The 16,222-nt window shown below is 42.8% G+C and overlaps 1 protein-coding gene across 3 annotated transcripts in view; it reads left to right on the plus strand.

Moving 5' to 3' along the window:
• Window positions 1-16,222, plus strand: part of shroom1 (shroom family member 1) — a 49,445-nt gene that overhangs the window by 26,452 nt on the left and 6,771 nt on the right. For 2 of the 3 annotated variants that reach the window (XM_064978752.1, XM_064978754.1), the window contains exons 2-3: window positions 10,584-13,375; window positions 13,550-13,602. In XM_064978752.1, coding sequence (XP_064834824.1) covers window positions 10,727-13,375; window positions 13,550-13,602 — 2,702 coding nt within the window. In that variant the 5' untranslated portion in view covers window positions 10,584-10,726. Of the gene's footprint in view, window positions 1-4,697; window positions 4,978-10,583; window positions 13,376-13,549; window positions 13,603-16,222 lie in introns of those variants that run through there. The other variant, XM_064978753.1, reaches the window with a different exon arrangement.

The following is a 16,222-nucleotide window of genomic DNA, read 5'->3' on the forward strand; positions in this document are numbered from 1 at the left end:
CACCACAGACTGTCCAGGAGTTGGCGGATGCTTTAGTCCAGCTCTGGAAGGAGATCCCTCAGGAGACCATCCGCCACCTAATCAGGAGCATGCCCAGGCGTTGTAGGGAGTTCATACAGGCACTTGGATGGCCACACACACTACTGAGCCTCATTTTGACTTGTTTTAAGGACATTACATCAAAGTTGGATCAGCCTGTAGTGTGGTTTTCCACTTTAATTTTGAGTGTGACTCCAAATTTAATTTTGCGTGTGACTCCATAGTCGACCGACTATGATTTTTCAACGCCGATACCGATTATTGGAGGACCCAAAAAGCCGATACCGATTAATCAGCCGATTTTTATTTATTTGTAATAATGACAATTACAACAATACTGAATGAACACTCATTTTAACTTAATACATCAATACAATCAATTTAGCCTCAAGTAAATAATGAAACATGTTCAATTTGGTTTAAATAATGCAAAAACAAAGTGTTGGAGAAGAACGTAAAAGTGCAATATGTGCTATGTAAGAAAGCTAACGTTTCAGTTCCTTGCTCAGAACATGAGAATATATGAAAGCTGGTGGTTCCTTTTAACAAGAGTCTTCAATATTTCCAGGTAAGAAGTTTTAGGTTGTAGTTATTATAGGAATTATAGGGCTATTTCCCTCTATACCATTTTATTTCATTAACCTTTGACTATTGGATGTTCTTATAGGCATTTTAGTATTGCCAGTGTAACAGAATTCCAAACTTGGTGTCCAGAGCAGTGTAGGAGCCCCCTCACCTCTTCTTCATGACTGCCGCCGTGTAGTCCGGGTAAATGTGAATATTCTGGCGGTCGTGGGTGATGGGAGCCATTCGCGCTGCCTTACGGAAGACCTCCTCCTTCTCCTATCGGTAGTGGAATTGAACTACTATGGGTCTGGGCGGCTCCCCATTCATCGGTGCGGACTGTATGTTTCTGTGTGCACGGTCAAGGGTGGGGGCGTAATCGAGGCCTAGAATTTCCTGTAGCAGTTTAGCTATGGACAGTCTGTTCGGATTTAATGATAGGCTCCATGACCATGGCTAGGTTGGGGGGGGTGTGTGTGTCAGAGTCCGTGTCAGATGAGCCCGAGGCTTCAGCAGAAGCCTGCTCCTTTTTGGCCCGCTGCCATTGTTGTCTTGACATTTTACGATTAAAAGGCCAACATTTTCAGAAATAAAAGCCAGATTAGTAAATTGCGTTCGACTCCAAATTAAATGTTACAAGATGAGCACGGTGGGGAGATGTTGGTCAAGTATTTATAGTAAATTGCTCACCCTGGATCGGAGCACAGAGAAAACACGTCTTCACATGTTGCTGCTCACCCGTCGTCCCCTTTTACCGTAATTCTGTCACCAAAATTTGCATCTACACAGTTCTTCCAGTAAATGTGATTTTGTTCAATTTTATGTGTAAATTGTTCAACATGGTGCTTTTAAAAACATAAAATCTGAGTCTCCGCGTAATTTTGTTACCATGGAATTGCCCCTATGCAATAACTCAACCTCTCCACCTTTTCAAAAAGCTCTTCCTCTTAATGTTTGTTTGATCAGCCTCAACAGTGAAATTCTCTCTTACCCTGGGACCTTGAGAAAAGTCCTAGAACTGGGTTTTAACAGGATGGAAAAGTCTGCGTTCCACTATCCATTTTTCTATCTTTCTGTGTCTCTTGCCGTGTCATTAATTTTCTGTTTCCGCCCAATTCTGAGACCACAGTTGTTGGGCCCATCCTTGACCTAGGCCTATAAGCTTTCAAAACAAGTTACAGTAGCTTCAACTGATAGACACCTCCGGCTGTAGTCATGTTTTGTTTGTGTCAGTGGTTCAAAACTCTCTTTACTTGCTTACATGACTTGTGTAATCTGGTGCTCCAAGTGCCCCTCGACTGGAGGGGCACATTTGTATGTGCAAATTTAGAGCCCGGAAGCCTTCCAACCTCTGCTCTTTGGCTTGCAGCAGTAACCTGAGCTGAGTTGAAGCAGCCTACATGCCGTATAGATGCTTGGATCCTCAGGGTCTCTCCAATTACCTAGTATAGACCTATAGGACTGCCTTACATTTGAAGATCACCCTATAATTCACACGATCTGGTCCCGTTAGGACATCTTATCGGTCAGCAGCCGTTCATCCAGTCATCCTCAGACTCCGCATCACTGGAGTCAATACTAGTGCACTTAGCTGTCTTCGATGACATCAGCCTGGTAGAGAGTGCATGCCGAGCCCCTGGTGGTCTGGTCTCGCGGCATTAAAATTCAGGTCACGCTGTAAAAATAAGTACCTATGAAAGCCTGAACTGCACTGGTGGAATTCCGCCCTGCTCGGCCTAGCAATCAAATCTTCTTACTGAGATTTTGAACCCTGACACCTCCCAACTAAGTATTTTAAAACAATGACTTTAAACTCTTGCTTTCTCTTTCTCGCTTTTCCCTTATTGAATGTCTGTATATGATTGGGGGAAACGGAGATTGGTTGCCAGGTAGAAAATGGTTTGTTACCAAGTTAAGTAGGCTAAGTCTGACATATGGTATAGCTGACATATCAGGCACGTCAGGTCAATGTAGGGTCTTAAACGGCTGCATCACTTAAACTTGCCCTTCACGTGTCCATTTTGTGTGGGTGTCAATAGTCAATACAATTAGTTATGTGCACAAATATACAAAAACAACATGTAGATGTTGGATTCAGCACTGTGGCTCAGTGGGGAGTGTCCGAGTGGTGTTAAGAATAGCCCTTCTCTCCTGTGTTGCTTGCCCATCTCTAAGCCTTTGTGACTCATTCAGTGGGCTGGCAGGTGGGAATGGCAGCAGGTCAAAGATTTGACAATAACAACAGAGCACATAACACCTCAGACCAGACGCTTCCAGCATGAACCAGCCCATAACATAAAGCACAATGGCCAAGTGATCATCAGGGAAATACAGGTCTATACTGTATCTTACAGGAAAACACCACTTCAGGTGAAACGGGCCTAGTCGTCAGCGGCAATTCCAGTGTAACAGAAATATTCTTTGACAAAAAAATGTTTTTTAACTTTCAAATGTATGCCAAACAAAAATATTGTTTCCAAAGTGTAACATACCATAAACATCTATGCCCTACCTTTAACAATTTGCACTGAACATTTTACACAAACTAATTTAGTGAAAGAACCGTGCAGATGCAAACTTTGGTAACGGAATTCCGGTAAAATCTCGCTCAGGTTTTTATGACGTTTTCCAAAAACTCTGTTAAATATCTGCGCCGAATTAAGATTCAAAGATTTCTACAGAAAGTATGGGGTGTCAACTATGACATGACACCTTGAGTTTGAAAAATCTCTTTTGGTTATTGAACTACAGTAAGTGGATCTGAATGTCATTATCATGTTTCACAAGTTTGGACATCACAGCGCACCACACCAGAGCACAGTAGAGTTCAATGCAGTAGAGTAAAGTACAGTCAAGTACAATACATTACAATATACTGTACAGTCTTCTACTTTACCTTTCTTTATTGTAATGTATTGTAATGTATGGACTGTACTCAATGTACTGTATTTTACTGTACTCTACTGTGCCACTTGCTGTTCTGTGCAAATTTGTGGAACATACGTCTATGATATGTCCAGATTAGGTCCGGTCTGTCTGGACGTTAACATCAACATCAAGGCCAGCTGAACATAACAGTATGCCAGTGGAAGGGAGGACAGTAACAGGTGACCCAACTGTGGATTGTGACTACTATGATTTCCCATTGTAGCCAACAGTAATTATGTTACGGATGTTTTGGTAATTCCGTTACCAAATTGGTTTTAATCACTTAATAATTCATAAACAAAATTGATATCAGTAAAATCACTATAACTAATTGGTAGGTCAATTATTACTTGTAACTTCTGTGGAGGGAGAGAAATTAGAAAATGTCTTAAAGATATGTGTGTTTTTAGTAACGGAATTTGATGGCACAAGGCAATATTTCTTAAATTTACCGAAGATAACCCCCCCCAGGCAGGGATCTTTACGTCCAACATTGTTGTGTTTTGATGTATTTCTGATATGTTTCAATAGGTTTTCCAAGACCCCTTTTCCATCCATTTATTCAGAAATCAGAGCCTTACATTTTTTTAGATGGAAAATGGTTGAAAAATGTATCAATGCTTTCATTTCCCAAACATCTAGACTCTTAGCTTTCATTTGACACCCAATTTGACATGCTCCTATGAACTTCACTTTGGTGCTCATGGGTTCTTTTACATGGAAATGCCCTCAGGCACTATGCCTTAAGCCAAGCAAACATAATGTCTTTGTTGTGAAATGTCATAACATCTCCATGACCTTAGTCTGTTTTTTAAAGAAATCAACATAATGAGATTGGAGTGAAATGGAATGTCCTGCACTGAAACAACTGAGACACAACTACCTTCTTGGCCCAAGGTTTTGGAAATGAAGACCAATGTTTGGGTAGTTGGGGCCTGCAGTAGAGGGCGAGGAGGGAAAAGGTGGGGTCCCTGGCTTGTCCGTCTTTGTGAGTGTTTAGGGTTGAGAGCAGCACCCACCCCTGCTGCTTGGCTGCTCTCCATGTGCCGAGGACCCTGGGAATGAATGGTGCCCGAGCACTGTCTTTCTTTGAAGCCAGCCAGGAATGCGAGGCCCTTTTTTTTCTTCTTTTTTTTTAGGCACTAACTATCTGCGGTGCTCATTGTTCATCAGCTAGGCGGACAGACGTCACAGGCATGCAATAGCCGCCTCTCGTCTTGGTCTTGGGGGAGAAGGACTCACTGGAACTTTACATTTCCTCCTGGTAACTTGTTTTGGTCCTTCTTTCACCGATAGATTCACCAGTAGGTTACTACTAAGCTATCTGAATTGTATCTAAAAGTCAAGTGCTAACTTGGAAATAGTTAGTTGTTTTTTTCTTCTTCATTATTTCATGTGGCATCAAAAGTGTGAGCTCTCAAACCAACAACTTTGTCAAAGGATTTGGTAAGTTGCTGCTTACAAGTTTCCTTGTGGTACTCTTAAAAATGTATTCCACTTAGGCCTGTTGGTATGAGTTGATTTGACTCTAATAGTAGTCACTAGCCTATGTGATGGTTTATCCAGCCAACCAGTTCAGTTTTCTGGTGTAGTTTGCTGTAGTAATGGTGTGAGTGTATTTGTCTGGGAATTTCTCTCTCTGTTCTCTCTGTGCATTTTTGCCACTAACTGGCCTCCCCATCACTTTCAAATAAGCGCTCCCCTGTAGTTCCCCTGTTAGTGTGCTAGCAGTTCAAGGATAGAAGCCTGGCAGCCGCTGCACATTGAGAATCAGGTGTACCTCTACAACACATGAAAACAAACCCCTTTTAACATCACTAACTAGACCCGGGAAGTCCGTGTGCATGTTAGCTGGAGGTTTTCATATTTTCATCAGCTGCAAACCAGGGGACAAGGGGGAGATCTATAACACTTGGTCGTTGAAGGTCTCAGAATGGTCACTGTAGTTTCTGGTACAACGTGGCTTGGAACAGAGGTACCTCAGCCATCTTAAATGGTTGGTATTTGACCAATTTGTTTGTGTATGTCTGTGTTGGCCCGTGAGAGAGTGAAACCTGTTCGGCATCAAGGACTGTGGAGCTCATTGGCTTTTATTTGTGTTGGATACACTGATCTGTGTGTATGCGTGACAGGTATGCACCTCCTGGAGGAAAACTAATCACCAAAGGCCTGTGTTCAGCTTTCTTCTTAAACTGTACTATCATCCACCATTACAGCTTCCTGTTGGTGGACTTTGTATCAGTATTTTGATGTTGGGTAAAACTGTATTGTAAACACCAATTTTGCCAGAAAGAGAAGTTTCACTGTACTAAACCTAGATAAATCAGACTCCCTCTTCCGTTACAAACAAGGTCAGCATGAAATTGAAGATGACGATTCAAAGTTCTTTGGAACTTATTACTTCCTGCTACGACAAAATGGGGGAAAAAGCCCTTGGTTTTATCACTGAGATATTGAACCATGACATATAAACAACAATATTTACCTTTGAAAGCTTTTCTTTAACAAACACCAAACAAACACCCAACAGATGATATAATGTTGAATTAAGATGGCGCCGGGAAAAAAATGGCAGCCGTTTTCCGGGCGCCTAACCAATTGTGCTGTGATGTGGTGTTTGGTGTTTAAAACCTTAGATTAGACCTTAAAGAAACATACTATTTGTCAAGTCATTAAACACATTCAGTGTATGTGCTTGGTTGGTTTCCTGATGAGTTAATCCAACACACAGTGCTACATGCAGTGTTCCAGTGGTGGATAATCCATTAAAAAAAAGTTATCACATGACTAATCCTCAAATATGTCTGCAAAATGTATATGGAATTCCGGGCATTTTTGGAGCGGTGCAACGTGCACCTCAAGGTTCTAATTAAGGGGTCTGGTTCCACAGGCACCTCTAACAGGTGTTCCATGCTGTATGTAGGCTTTCCATTAAACTCATACATGTTGTTCCAAATGTTGTATTTGATACTTTTTACACATTTCCTGACAATGATATTTGAAATACATTTTGTTTTCCTGTGAAAAACATTTGCTATAGGAAAAAATATGCAGTCAACATCTTTGCATTGCAAAAAAGCAGAACTGTTCTTTTGTTAGCCTCTTGTGCTTAATTGCTGATATTTAAATTCCCAGCCCTCCATTTCCGTGATTAGCCAAGAAAAGGCCTATTCTCCTCTGAGGCTGAGCCCTCCTAACTCAGGACTTAGTGCCTTAATAGTTGAAGTCATGGACAATTCTACAGTAACAGAATTGTGTTAAGATTTTTCACTTAAATTTTATGCCGAATTAAGAGTCAAAAGATGTCTGCAGAAAGAATGGGGTGTCAATTATAACATGACACCTTGCGTTTGAATGTATACTGAAGAAAAAAATAAACGCAACATGTAAAGTGGTCCCATGTTTCATAAGCTGAAATAAACGACCCCAGAAATGTTCCATACACACAAAAATCTTATTTCTCTCAAGTTTTGTGCACTATGCCAGTGGAAGGGAGAAATGTAGCAGGTGACCCAACTGTGGTTTGTAACTACTATGATTTCCCATTGTAGCCAATTAAGTTGCAGAAATTCTGAAATTCTGTCACCGATTTGGTAACATCATTTTGAGTTTGAATCACTTAATAATTCCTAAACAAAATTGACTTTACTTGTTACTTCTGTGAACTTTCATTATCCTCCCTCCTCATGAGGGAGATAATTTAGAAAAACTCACATATCTTTAAGACATTTTGGTAGAGGTCGACCGATTATTATTTTTCAACTCCGATACCGATTAATCGGCCGATTTTTATTTATTTATTTGTAATAATGACAATTACAACAATACTGAATGAACACTTATTTTAACCTAGTATAATACATCAATAAAAATCAATTTAGCCTCAAATAAATAATGAAACATGTTCAATTTGGTTTAAATAATGCAAAAACAAAGTGTTGGAGAAGAAAGTAAAAGTGCAATATGTGCCATGTAAAAAAGCTAACGTTGTAGTTAATTTAGTATTTATAGGACTATTTCTCTCTATTCCATATGTATTTCATATACCTTTGACTATTGGATGTTCTTATAGGCACTATAGTATTGCCAGTGTAACAGTGTAGCTTCCGTCCCTCTCCTCGCCCCTACCTGGGCTCGAACCAGGAACACATCGACAACAGCCACCATCGAAGCATCGTTACCCATCGCTCCACAAAATCCGCGGCCCTTGCAGGGCAAGGGGAACAACTACTCCAAGTCTCAGAGCAAGTGACGTTTGAAACGCTATTAGCGCGCACCCTGCTAACTAGCTAGCCATTTCACATCGGTTACACCAGCCTAATCTCGGGAGTTGATAGGCTTGAAGTCATAAACAGCTCAATGCTTGAAGCACAGCGAAGAGCTGCTTGCAAAACACACTAAAGTGCTGTTTGAATGAATGCTTACGAGCCTGCTTCTGCCAACCACCGCCCAGTCAGACTGCTCTATCAAATATCAAATCATAGACTTAATTATAACATAATAACACACAGATATACGAGCCTTTGGTCATTAATATGGTTGAATCCGGAAACTATCATTTCGAAAACAAAACGTTTATTATTTCAGTGAAATATCGGAACCGTTCCGTATTTTATCTAACGGGTGGCATCCCTAAGTCTAAATATTGCTGTTACATTGTACAACCTTCAATGTTATGTCATAATTAGTTTGCAACAAGCCAGGCGGCCCAAACTGTTGCATATACCCTGACTTTGCGTGCAATGAACGCAAGAGAAGTGACACAATTTCACCTATATTGCCTGGTAACCTGGATTTATTTTATCTAAATATGCAAGTTTAAAAAATATATACTTCTGTGTATTGATTTTAAGAAAGGCATTGGTGTTTTTGGTTAGGTACAGTCGTGCAACGATTGTGCTTTTTTCGCAAATGCACTTTTGTTAAATCATCCCCCGTTTGGCGAAGTTGGCTGTCTTTGTTAGGAAGAAATAGTCTTCACACAGTTCTCAACGAGCCAGGAGGCCCAAACTGCTGCATATACCCTGACTCTGTTGCAAGAGAAGTGACACAATTTACCTAGTTAAAAGAAATTCATTTTGGCAGGCAATATTAACTAAATATGCAGGTTTAAAAATATATACTTGTGTATTGATTTTAAGAAAGCATTGATGTTTATGGTTAGGTACACGTTGGAGCAACGACAGTCCTTTTTTTGCGAATGCGCACCGCATCGATTATATACAATGCAGGACATGCTAGATAAACTAGTAATATCATCCACCATATGTAGTTAACTAGTGATTATGATTGATTGATTGATTTTTATATGATAAGTTTAATGCTAGCTAGCAACTTATCTTGGCTTCTTACTGCATTCACATGACAGGCAGGCTCCTCGTGGAGTGCAATGTGAGGCAGGTGGTTAGAGCGTTGGACTAGTTAACTGTAAGGTTGCAAGATTGAATCCCCGAGCTAACAAGGTAAAAATCTGTTGTTCAGCCCCTGAACAAGGCAGTTAACCCACCGTTCCTAGGCCGCCATTGAAAATAAGAATGTGTTCTAAACTGAATTGCCTAGTTAAATAAAGGTGTAAAAAAATAAAAAATGTATATTAAAAAATTGGTGTCCAAAATTACCGATTTCCGATTGTTATGAAAACTTGAAATCGTCCTTAATTAATCGGCCATTCCGATTAATCGGTCAACCTCTAGTTTTTGGTAACCGTATTTCAAGTCAATGTTTCTTAAACTTACAGAATGCAGAAAAAAATATCCTAAACTAAATATAAGTGTTGATATTAGTTGGCTGGGGTCTTTACTTCATTATTATTGTGTTGTAATGTACATCTTCTGTAATCCCTTTTTAAGACTTTTTCTGGTAAATGTTTTATAAGACAGATTTTATATCTGTCTGACAATAAATCAAAGCCTTTGCTTATTGCATTTTAGGTTGGAAAACGATTGAAAAAATGTATATATGCCTTAATTTATCAAACACATATGGACTCATAGCTTTCATTTGACACCCAATTTGCCACCCAATTTGATAACCAATGCTCCCATGAACTTCACATGTTGTTGCTCATGGGTCCTTTTACATGGAAATGCCCTCGTCCTGACAGTGGACCTGTGGGCAGTGGGCAGTGGGCAAGTCTTTCTCGTGAGAAATTCCAGATCAATGGAGTGAACGGTGAAATCACATTTATATTATTACAGATATAAGTGTACGGTGTACATTATCACTATTACAGATACCAGTGCTACGGTGTACATTAGCACTATTACAGATACCAGTGCTACGGTGTACTTTAGCACTATTACAGATACCAGTGCTACGGTGTACATTAGCACTATTACAGATACCAGTGCTACGGTGTACATTAGTACATTAGCACTATTACAGATACCAGTGCTACGGTGTACATTATCACTATTACAGATACCAGTGCTACGGTGTACATTAGCACTATTACAGATACCAGTGCTACGGTGTACATTAGCACTATTACAGATACCAGTGCTACGGTGTACATTATCACTATTACAGATACCAGTGCTACGGTGTACATTAGCACTATTACAGATACCAGTGCTACGGTGTACATTAGCACTTGGAAAGGGCACATTTTTGTCAGGGGTGGAACTTAGATTTCCACCTCTCACTAACAAGAGAGGTCATGCAGTATTGCAGATGTCAGAAATTCCAAAAATCTATTTAGAGAGAGATAGTTATCAGAATTCTCTGAGAATTTCTTAATTGCATTTAGCTGAAAGGTTCTGTGGCTGTACCTTTGATTTAGTAGGCCGGTGTTGTGTTGTTGTCCAAGTAGACATGCCATGATGATAATCTCACACAAACATAGTATTAATAGTCAACAGAGTCAGCTATACTCGCTGAGAAAGCAGCACATGGTGCATGCCCCATTTCCTGTATGTTTTCATTGGCAGGAAAAAGCTACGGCATATTTAGGTTGGATTTTTGACTCCTAGCTCTAGGAGGAGGAAATGGAGCATGATAAATTACATTTTATTTCTATTAAGATAACCAATATGTTTTTATTTTAATTTTAGGAGTTATTGAAAAAGCAGACTACTGAAGAAGCTTAGAAAAGAAGGCAGAAAATGACCTGAATTCTCAGAAGTGAAAGATTAAGCTAAATGTGTCCGTATCACTGCCATTTCACCTGGGTCCACGCTTCAGTTTCCAATGCCAGATGGATTCCTATAATTTCCACTTTGAGAGAATGAGCAACCTGGACCTGCACCCTCTGAGCCTACCATTGAGTCGGCTCTCCCCAGCCAAGTCCACTAGCAGCATCGACCAGATCACCCACCAGCACGGCAAGGGCGACTCGGCCTACAGCTCCTTCTCTGGGGGCTCCAGTGCCCCAGAATATCCGTCCCCCCTCCTTTCAGACGACCTCCAGCACCACAGCCTGCACTACACAGACCTGAAGTATGTGAAGGCCATCTACCACCCCAACGTCCTCGACTCTGACGCCAAGAGCATGGATCAGCTCTACCGCTCGGTGGAGGCCATCTCAAATCAGTACCGCCACAACGATGGCTGCCTGAGTGCTTCGCAGTACTGTGATCAGAATCAGGAAACGCTACTGCCCCCTCCTCCCCTGCCGCCTCCACCCCCCGCCCGCATGGACAGCTTCATAGCCACCAGGAACTTGGAGAACTGTAGGGCACAGCACGGCCCCGAGGGCCAGCTAGCAGACAGGCCACCTCCACAGCCCCAGACAAATAATTCTGTTTCTGCCTGTCTCAAGGCTGACCTAGTCTATGGCCACCGGGCCTCACAGCCCTATCACAGGGACCCAGTCGACCCTGACCACACAGTTAATAACACTGAGCAACAAAAGTCAGCAAACATCTTAAGTGGATCACCCCCTCACACGAGTCAGCCTGAGCAGCCCAAACAGCAGTCCGGTAGCGGCGATGGCGGGCACTTGGAGGGTCAGCGCAAGAGGGTGCACTTGGCCCATGGCTCCCTCATGCCGGAGCAGCAGCGGTCCGCCAGCCCCTGGCATGTGGCACAGAACAAGGTTAACAGCAGCATCCAGCACAAGGGCCAGTTCTACTTCGTTACAGGTGTTTGTAAGTCCAGTCTGAAGCATGGCTCTCTGTGTGTGCCCGAGGCGGGCAGTGAGAGCCCTGTGCCAGCGCCAGTGGAGACCCACAGGCTGGTGGAGATGGAGAGTTCACACAACACCATGGACAACATGTTCAGGAACACCCAACAGATGCAGCACAGCACCCATGACACCGCAACAACCAATGACAGGGAGTTTTACACCAAGAGTCAAGATGAGGAGAACCTGATTCAGAGTAGAATTTCATACGGCCCCTCTCACATTTCAAACCAGGGCTCGCGCAGTTTCGATGCCTTAGAGCAAAGTCACAAGGTCCAGAGCAGAGTTATCGGCAGACATCACAGCCCCAACCACCACATCTTCTACTGCGGCCCAGAGGAGAACTGTCCTCCATTATCAAACTTCCACAACCTGGTAGTCCCTCCTCCAATCAGCATGGAGCAGGCCAACCACCACAAGAGATACAAACAGGTCAAGAGAGGGAGGAGGCAGCTATTAGGAGATGTTGCCAGTGAAAAGATCAACAAGGAAACCACCCCGCTTCTGTACCACCTCACTGGAGCCAACAGGGTGGCGCTGAGTTTGCACAAGCCCGAAAAGGACATTGAGGTCAGTGTGAAAAGTAAAGATGCAGGCCGGAACACCACCCCCATTAGCTGTAGTGATACGACACCACGGGGTGAAACATCCAAGGAAGAGAGAGTGCAGGCTACCTCCCACCTCTGCAACACCATGGATGACGCCTTCACGAAGTACTACAAGGAGAAACTGAAGGACGCCCAGTCTAAGGTGCTCAGGGAGACCTCCTTTAAGAGGAGGGACCTGCAGCTGTCCTGGCCCCACAGAGTGAGGCAGAGGCCTGAGCTCAGGCCCACAGTACTTCACATGGTCTCCTCTTCACAGGACTCTGAGACCTCAACAGACACACTCACCCCCTCCCCAACATACTCTGAGGGGACCGATGAGGAGAACATAAAGGAAACGGGGAAGGAGGTTGAGAAGGTGATAGAGAGCGTGGTGGTGAAGGACAGTGAAAAGGAAAATGGGAGATCAGCGAATGTTGCCCAGCCTCAGGTGCCTCGAATCAGGGGAAGGAGGCGCCTGACTACAGAGCAGAAGAAGCTGTGCTACTCAGAGCCGGAGAATCTGAACCAGCTGGGTGACACACCCTCCCACCACGCAGCCTGCCGTTCCCTGGGCAACGAAAGTGAAGGAGGCCTGCTAGTGCTCTCAAGTGAGGAGGGGGAGCTGGGAGAACAGGGCCTGGTGGCAGCTAGGAGAAAGATGTTTGAAACCAGAGGCAGGGCCATGTCTGCCTCCAGCCTCTCCAAGACATCCCTGAAGCACCTCCAGCACAAGGCCCTGGTGGCCTACATGGAGCGCAAGACGGGACACAAGGTGGCTGAGTCCCAGCAGCCCAACCCTCAAGCCTCTCAAGTCCCCAGCCAGAGGCACTCCACGGCTGGGAAGCCTTCTGACTGGGATCCCAGGCCTCAGTCTGGGAATAAAGAAGGCCCCAAGAAGAAGCTGCACAGGCCCCACTCCGCTGGTCGCATCCTGGACTCAACCTCCAGCTCGATAAGGTACTCACAGTTCAGCTCCAGCTCCACCCAGGCCCGAGGTTATTCCCAACAGGCCAGCTGGAGAGAGTTACCCAGCCACTCTCAGGGGAAGTCTGCCTCTGTGGAAAGTCTTCTGGACCAGCCTGAACCACCTGAGTTCTTCAGAAATCGTTCCACCTCAACGCCCCACGCATTTCAGGTAAGCCTCATCATCATCATCATCAGAACACTAGCCTCACTCACCAGGCTTTAATGGTATTTGTAGAATTTCATAGAATTTTATTTTATGGAGGCCCATGTCACTTTTCTGAATGTACCACAAATGTTCAAAGGGTGTTATTAATGTTGATTATTGGTATGTGTTTGGCTACAGGGTCACAACTACATGAATGATCCCTCACCAGTGAATACTCTGGACACTTCCAGGTATGTTGCCCTCACTAGTTTATTGGGAAAGTGGGAGTATCTGTGCCTGTAATGTTTACTGTAAACCATGTGTGTTGTACACGGATGCTTGCTCAAACTTGATTTACTGCGGCATTGAAAGGGAAAACACATACAGTGCCTTCAGAAAGTATTCACACCCCTTGACTTTTTCCACATCTTGTTGTTACAGCCTGAATTTAAAATGGATTCAATTGAGGTACTGTGTTTCACTGGCCTACGCACAATACCCCATAATGTCGAAGTGGAATTGTTTTTAGAAATGTTTACAAATTAATTAAAAATGAAAAGCTGAAATGTCTTGAGTCAATAAGTATTCAACACCTTTGTTATGGCAAGCCTAAATACAATGTGGACACCCCTTAAAATGAGTGGGTTCAGCTTTCTCAGCCACACCCGCAATCTCCATAGATAAACATTGTCAGTAGAATGGCCCGTAGAATGGCCCCGTACTGAAGAGCTCAGTGACTTTCAACGTGGCACTGTCATAGGATACCAGTTTGTCAAATTTCTGCCCTGCTAGCTGTCCCGGTCAACTGTAAGGGCTGTTATTGTGAAGTGAAAACGTCTAGGAGCAAGAACGGCTCAGCTGTGAAGTGTTAGGCCACAGAAGTTCACAGAAAGGGAGCGCCGAGTGCTGTAGCGCATTAATATCATCTGTCCATGGTTCATGAAATGGGTTTCCATGGCCGAGCAGCCGCACACAATCCTAAGATCACCATGTGCAATGCCAAGCGCCGGCTGGAGTGGAGTTAAGCTCGCTGCCATTGGACTCTGAAGCAGTGGAAACACGCTCTCTAGATTGATTGAATCACGCTTCACAAATCTGGGTTTGACGGATTCCAGGAGAACGCTACCTGCCCGAATTCATAGTGCCAACTGTAAAGATTGGTGGATGAGGAATATTGGTCTGGGGCTGTTTTTTTGTGGCAACAGTTTGGGGGAAGGCCATTTCCTATTTCAGCATGACAATGCCCCCGTGCTCAAAGCGAGGTCCATACAGAAATGGTTTGTCGAGATCAGTGTGGAATAACTTTACTGGCCTGCACTTAGCCTTGACCTCATCCCCATCGAACACCTTTGGGATGAATTGGTACGCCGACTGCGAGCCAGGCCTAATGAACCAACATCAGTGCCCGACCTCACTAATGCGCTTGTGGCTGAATGGAAGCAAGTCCCCACAGCAATGTTCCAACATCTAGTGGAAAGCTTTCCCAGAAGAGTTGAGGATGTTATAGCCGCAAAGGGAGGACCAACTCCATATTAATGCCCATGATTTTGGTCATGTAGTGTAAGTTCAAGTCAAATAATAAGTTGCATGGATGACTACCTCATCTCTGTACCTCTGTACAGTTGAGCAGTGCATTTCATACACAAATACAACCACAAAGACCAGGAAGGTTTTCCAATGCCTTGCAAAGAAGGGCACTTATTGGTAGATGGATAAAAAAAACAGACATTGAGTATCCATTTGAGCATGGTGAAGTTATTAATTACACTTTGGGTGGTGTATCAATACACCCAGCCACTACAAATATAGAGGCGTTCTTCCTAACTCAGTTGCCGAGGATGCGTCAACAACATTATAGTTACTCCACAATACTAGCCTAAGTGATAGAGTGAAAAGAAAGCCTGTACAGATTAAAAAATATTCCAAAACATGCATCCTGTTTGCAATAAGGCACTAAAGTAGAACTGCAAAGAAATTAACTTTGTCCTAAATAGAAAGTGTTATGTTTTGGGCAAATCCAAAATGTCACTAAGTACCACTCTTCATATTTTCAAAAGTGGTGGTGGCTGCATTATGTTATGGGTATGCTTGTCATCGGCAAGGACTAGGGCGTTTTTTTTTAGGATAAAAAGAAACTGAATAGAGCTAACCACAGGAAAAATCATTGAGGAAAACCTGGTTCAGTCTGCTTTCCAACAAACACTGGGAGACAAATTCACCTTTCAGCAGGACAATAACCTAAAACACAAGACCAAATATACACTGGATTTGCTTACAAAGACGGCATTTGAATGTTCCGGAGTGGCCTAGTTACAGTTTTGAAAATCTATGGCAAGACTTGAAAATTTCAGCCTAACAATGATCAACAACCAACTTAACAGAACTTGAAGAATTTAAAATAAATAGTGCAAATATTGTACAAGGTGTGCAAAGGGTCATAGATACTTACCCTGAAAGGCACATAGCTGTAATCGCTGCCAAAGGGGATTCTAACATGTATTAACTAAGGGGTAGGAATGATTTTTTTATTTTTTTTTATTTCCCTTTATTTAACTAGGCAAGTCAGTTAAGAACAAATTCTTATTTTCAATGACGGCCTAGGAACAGTGCCCCCGGAAAGTATTCAGACCCATTGACTTTTACAGCCTTATTCTATAATGCATTAAATTGTTTTTCCCCCTCATCAATATACACACAATACCCCATAATGACAAAGTAAAAACATTTTTTTAAACATTTTTGCAAATGTATTAAATATAAAATACAAATAAATATCACATTTTACATACAGTGCCAGTCAAAAGTTTGGACACACCTACTTATTTCAGGGTTTTTTGAAATTTTTACTATTTTCTACATTGTAGAATAATA

Source organism: Oncorhynchus masou, chromosome 11 (assembly GCF_036934945.1).
Source record: "Oncorhynchus masou masou isolate Uvic2021 chromosome 11, UVic_Omas_1.1, whole genome shotgun sequence".
Lineage (NCBI taxonomy): Eukaryota > Metazoa > Chordata > Actinopteri > Salmoniformes > Salmonidae > Oncorhynchus > Oncorhynchus masou.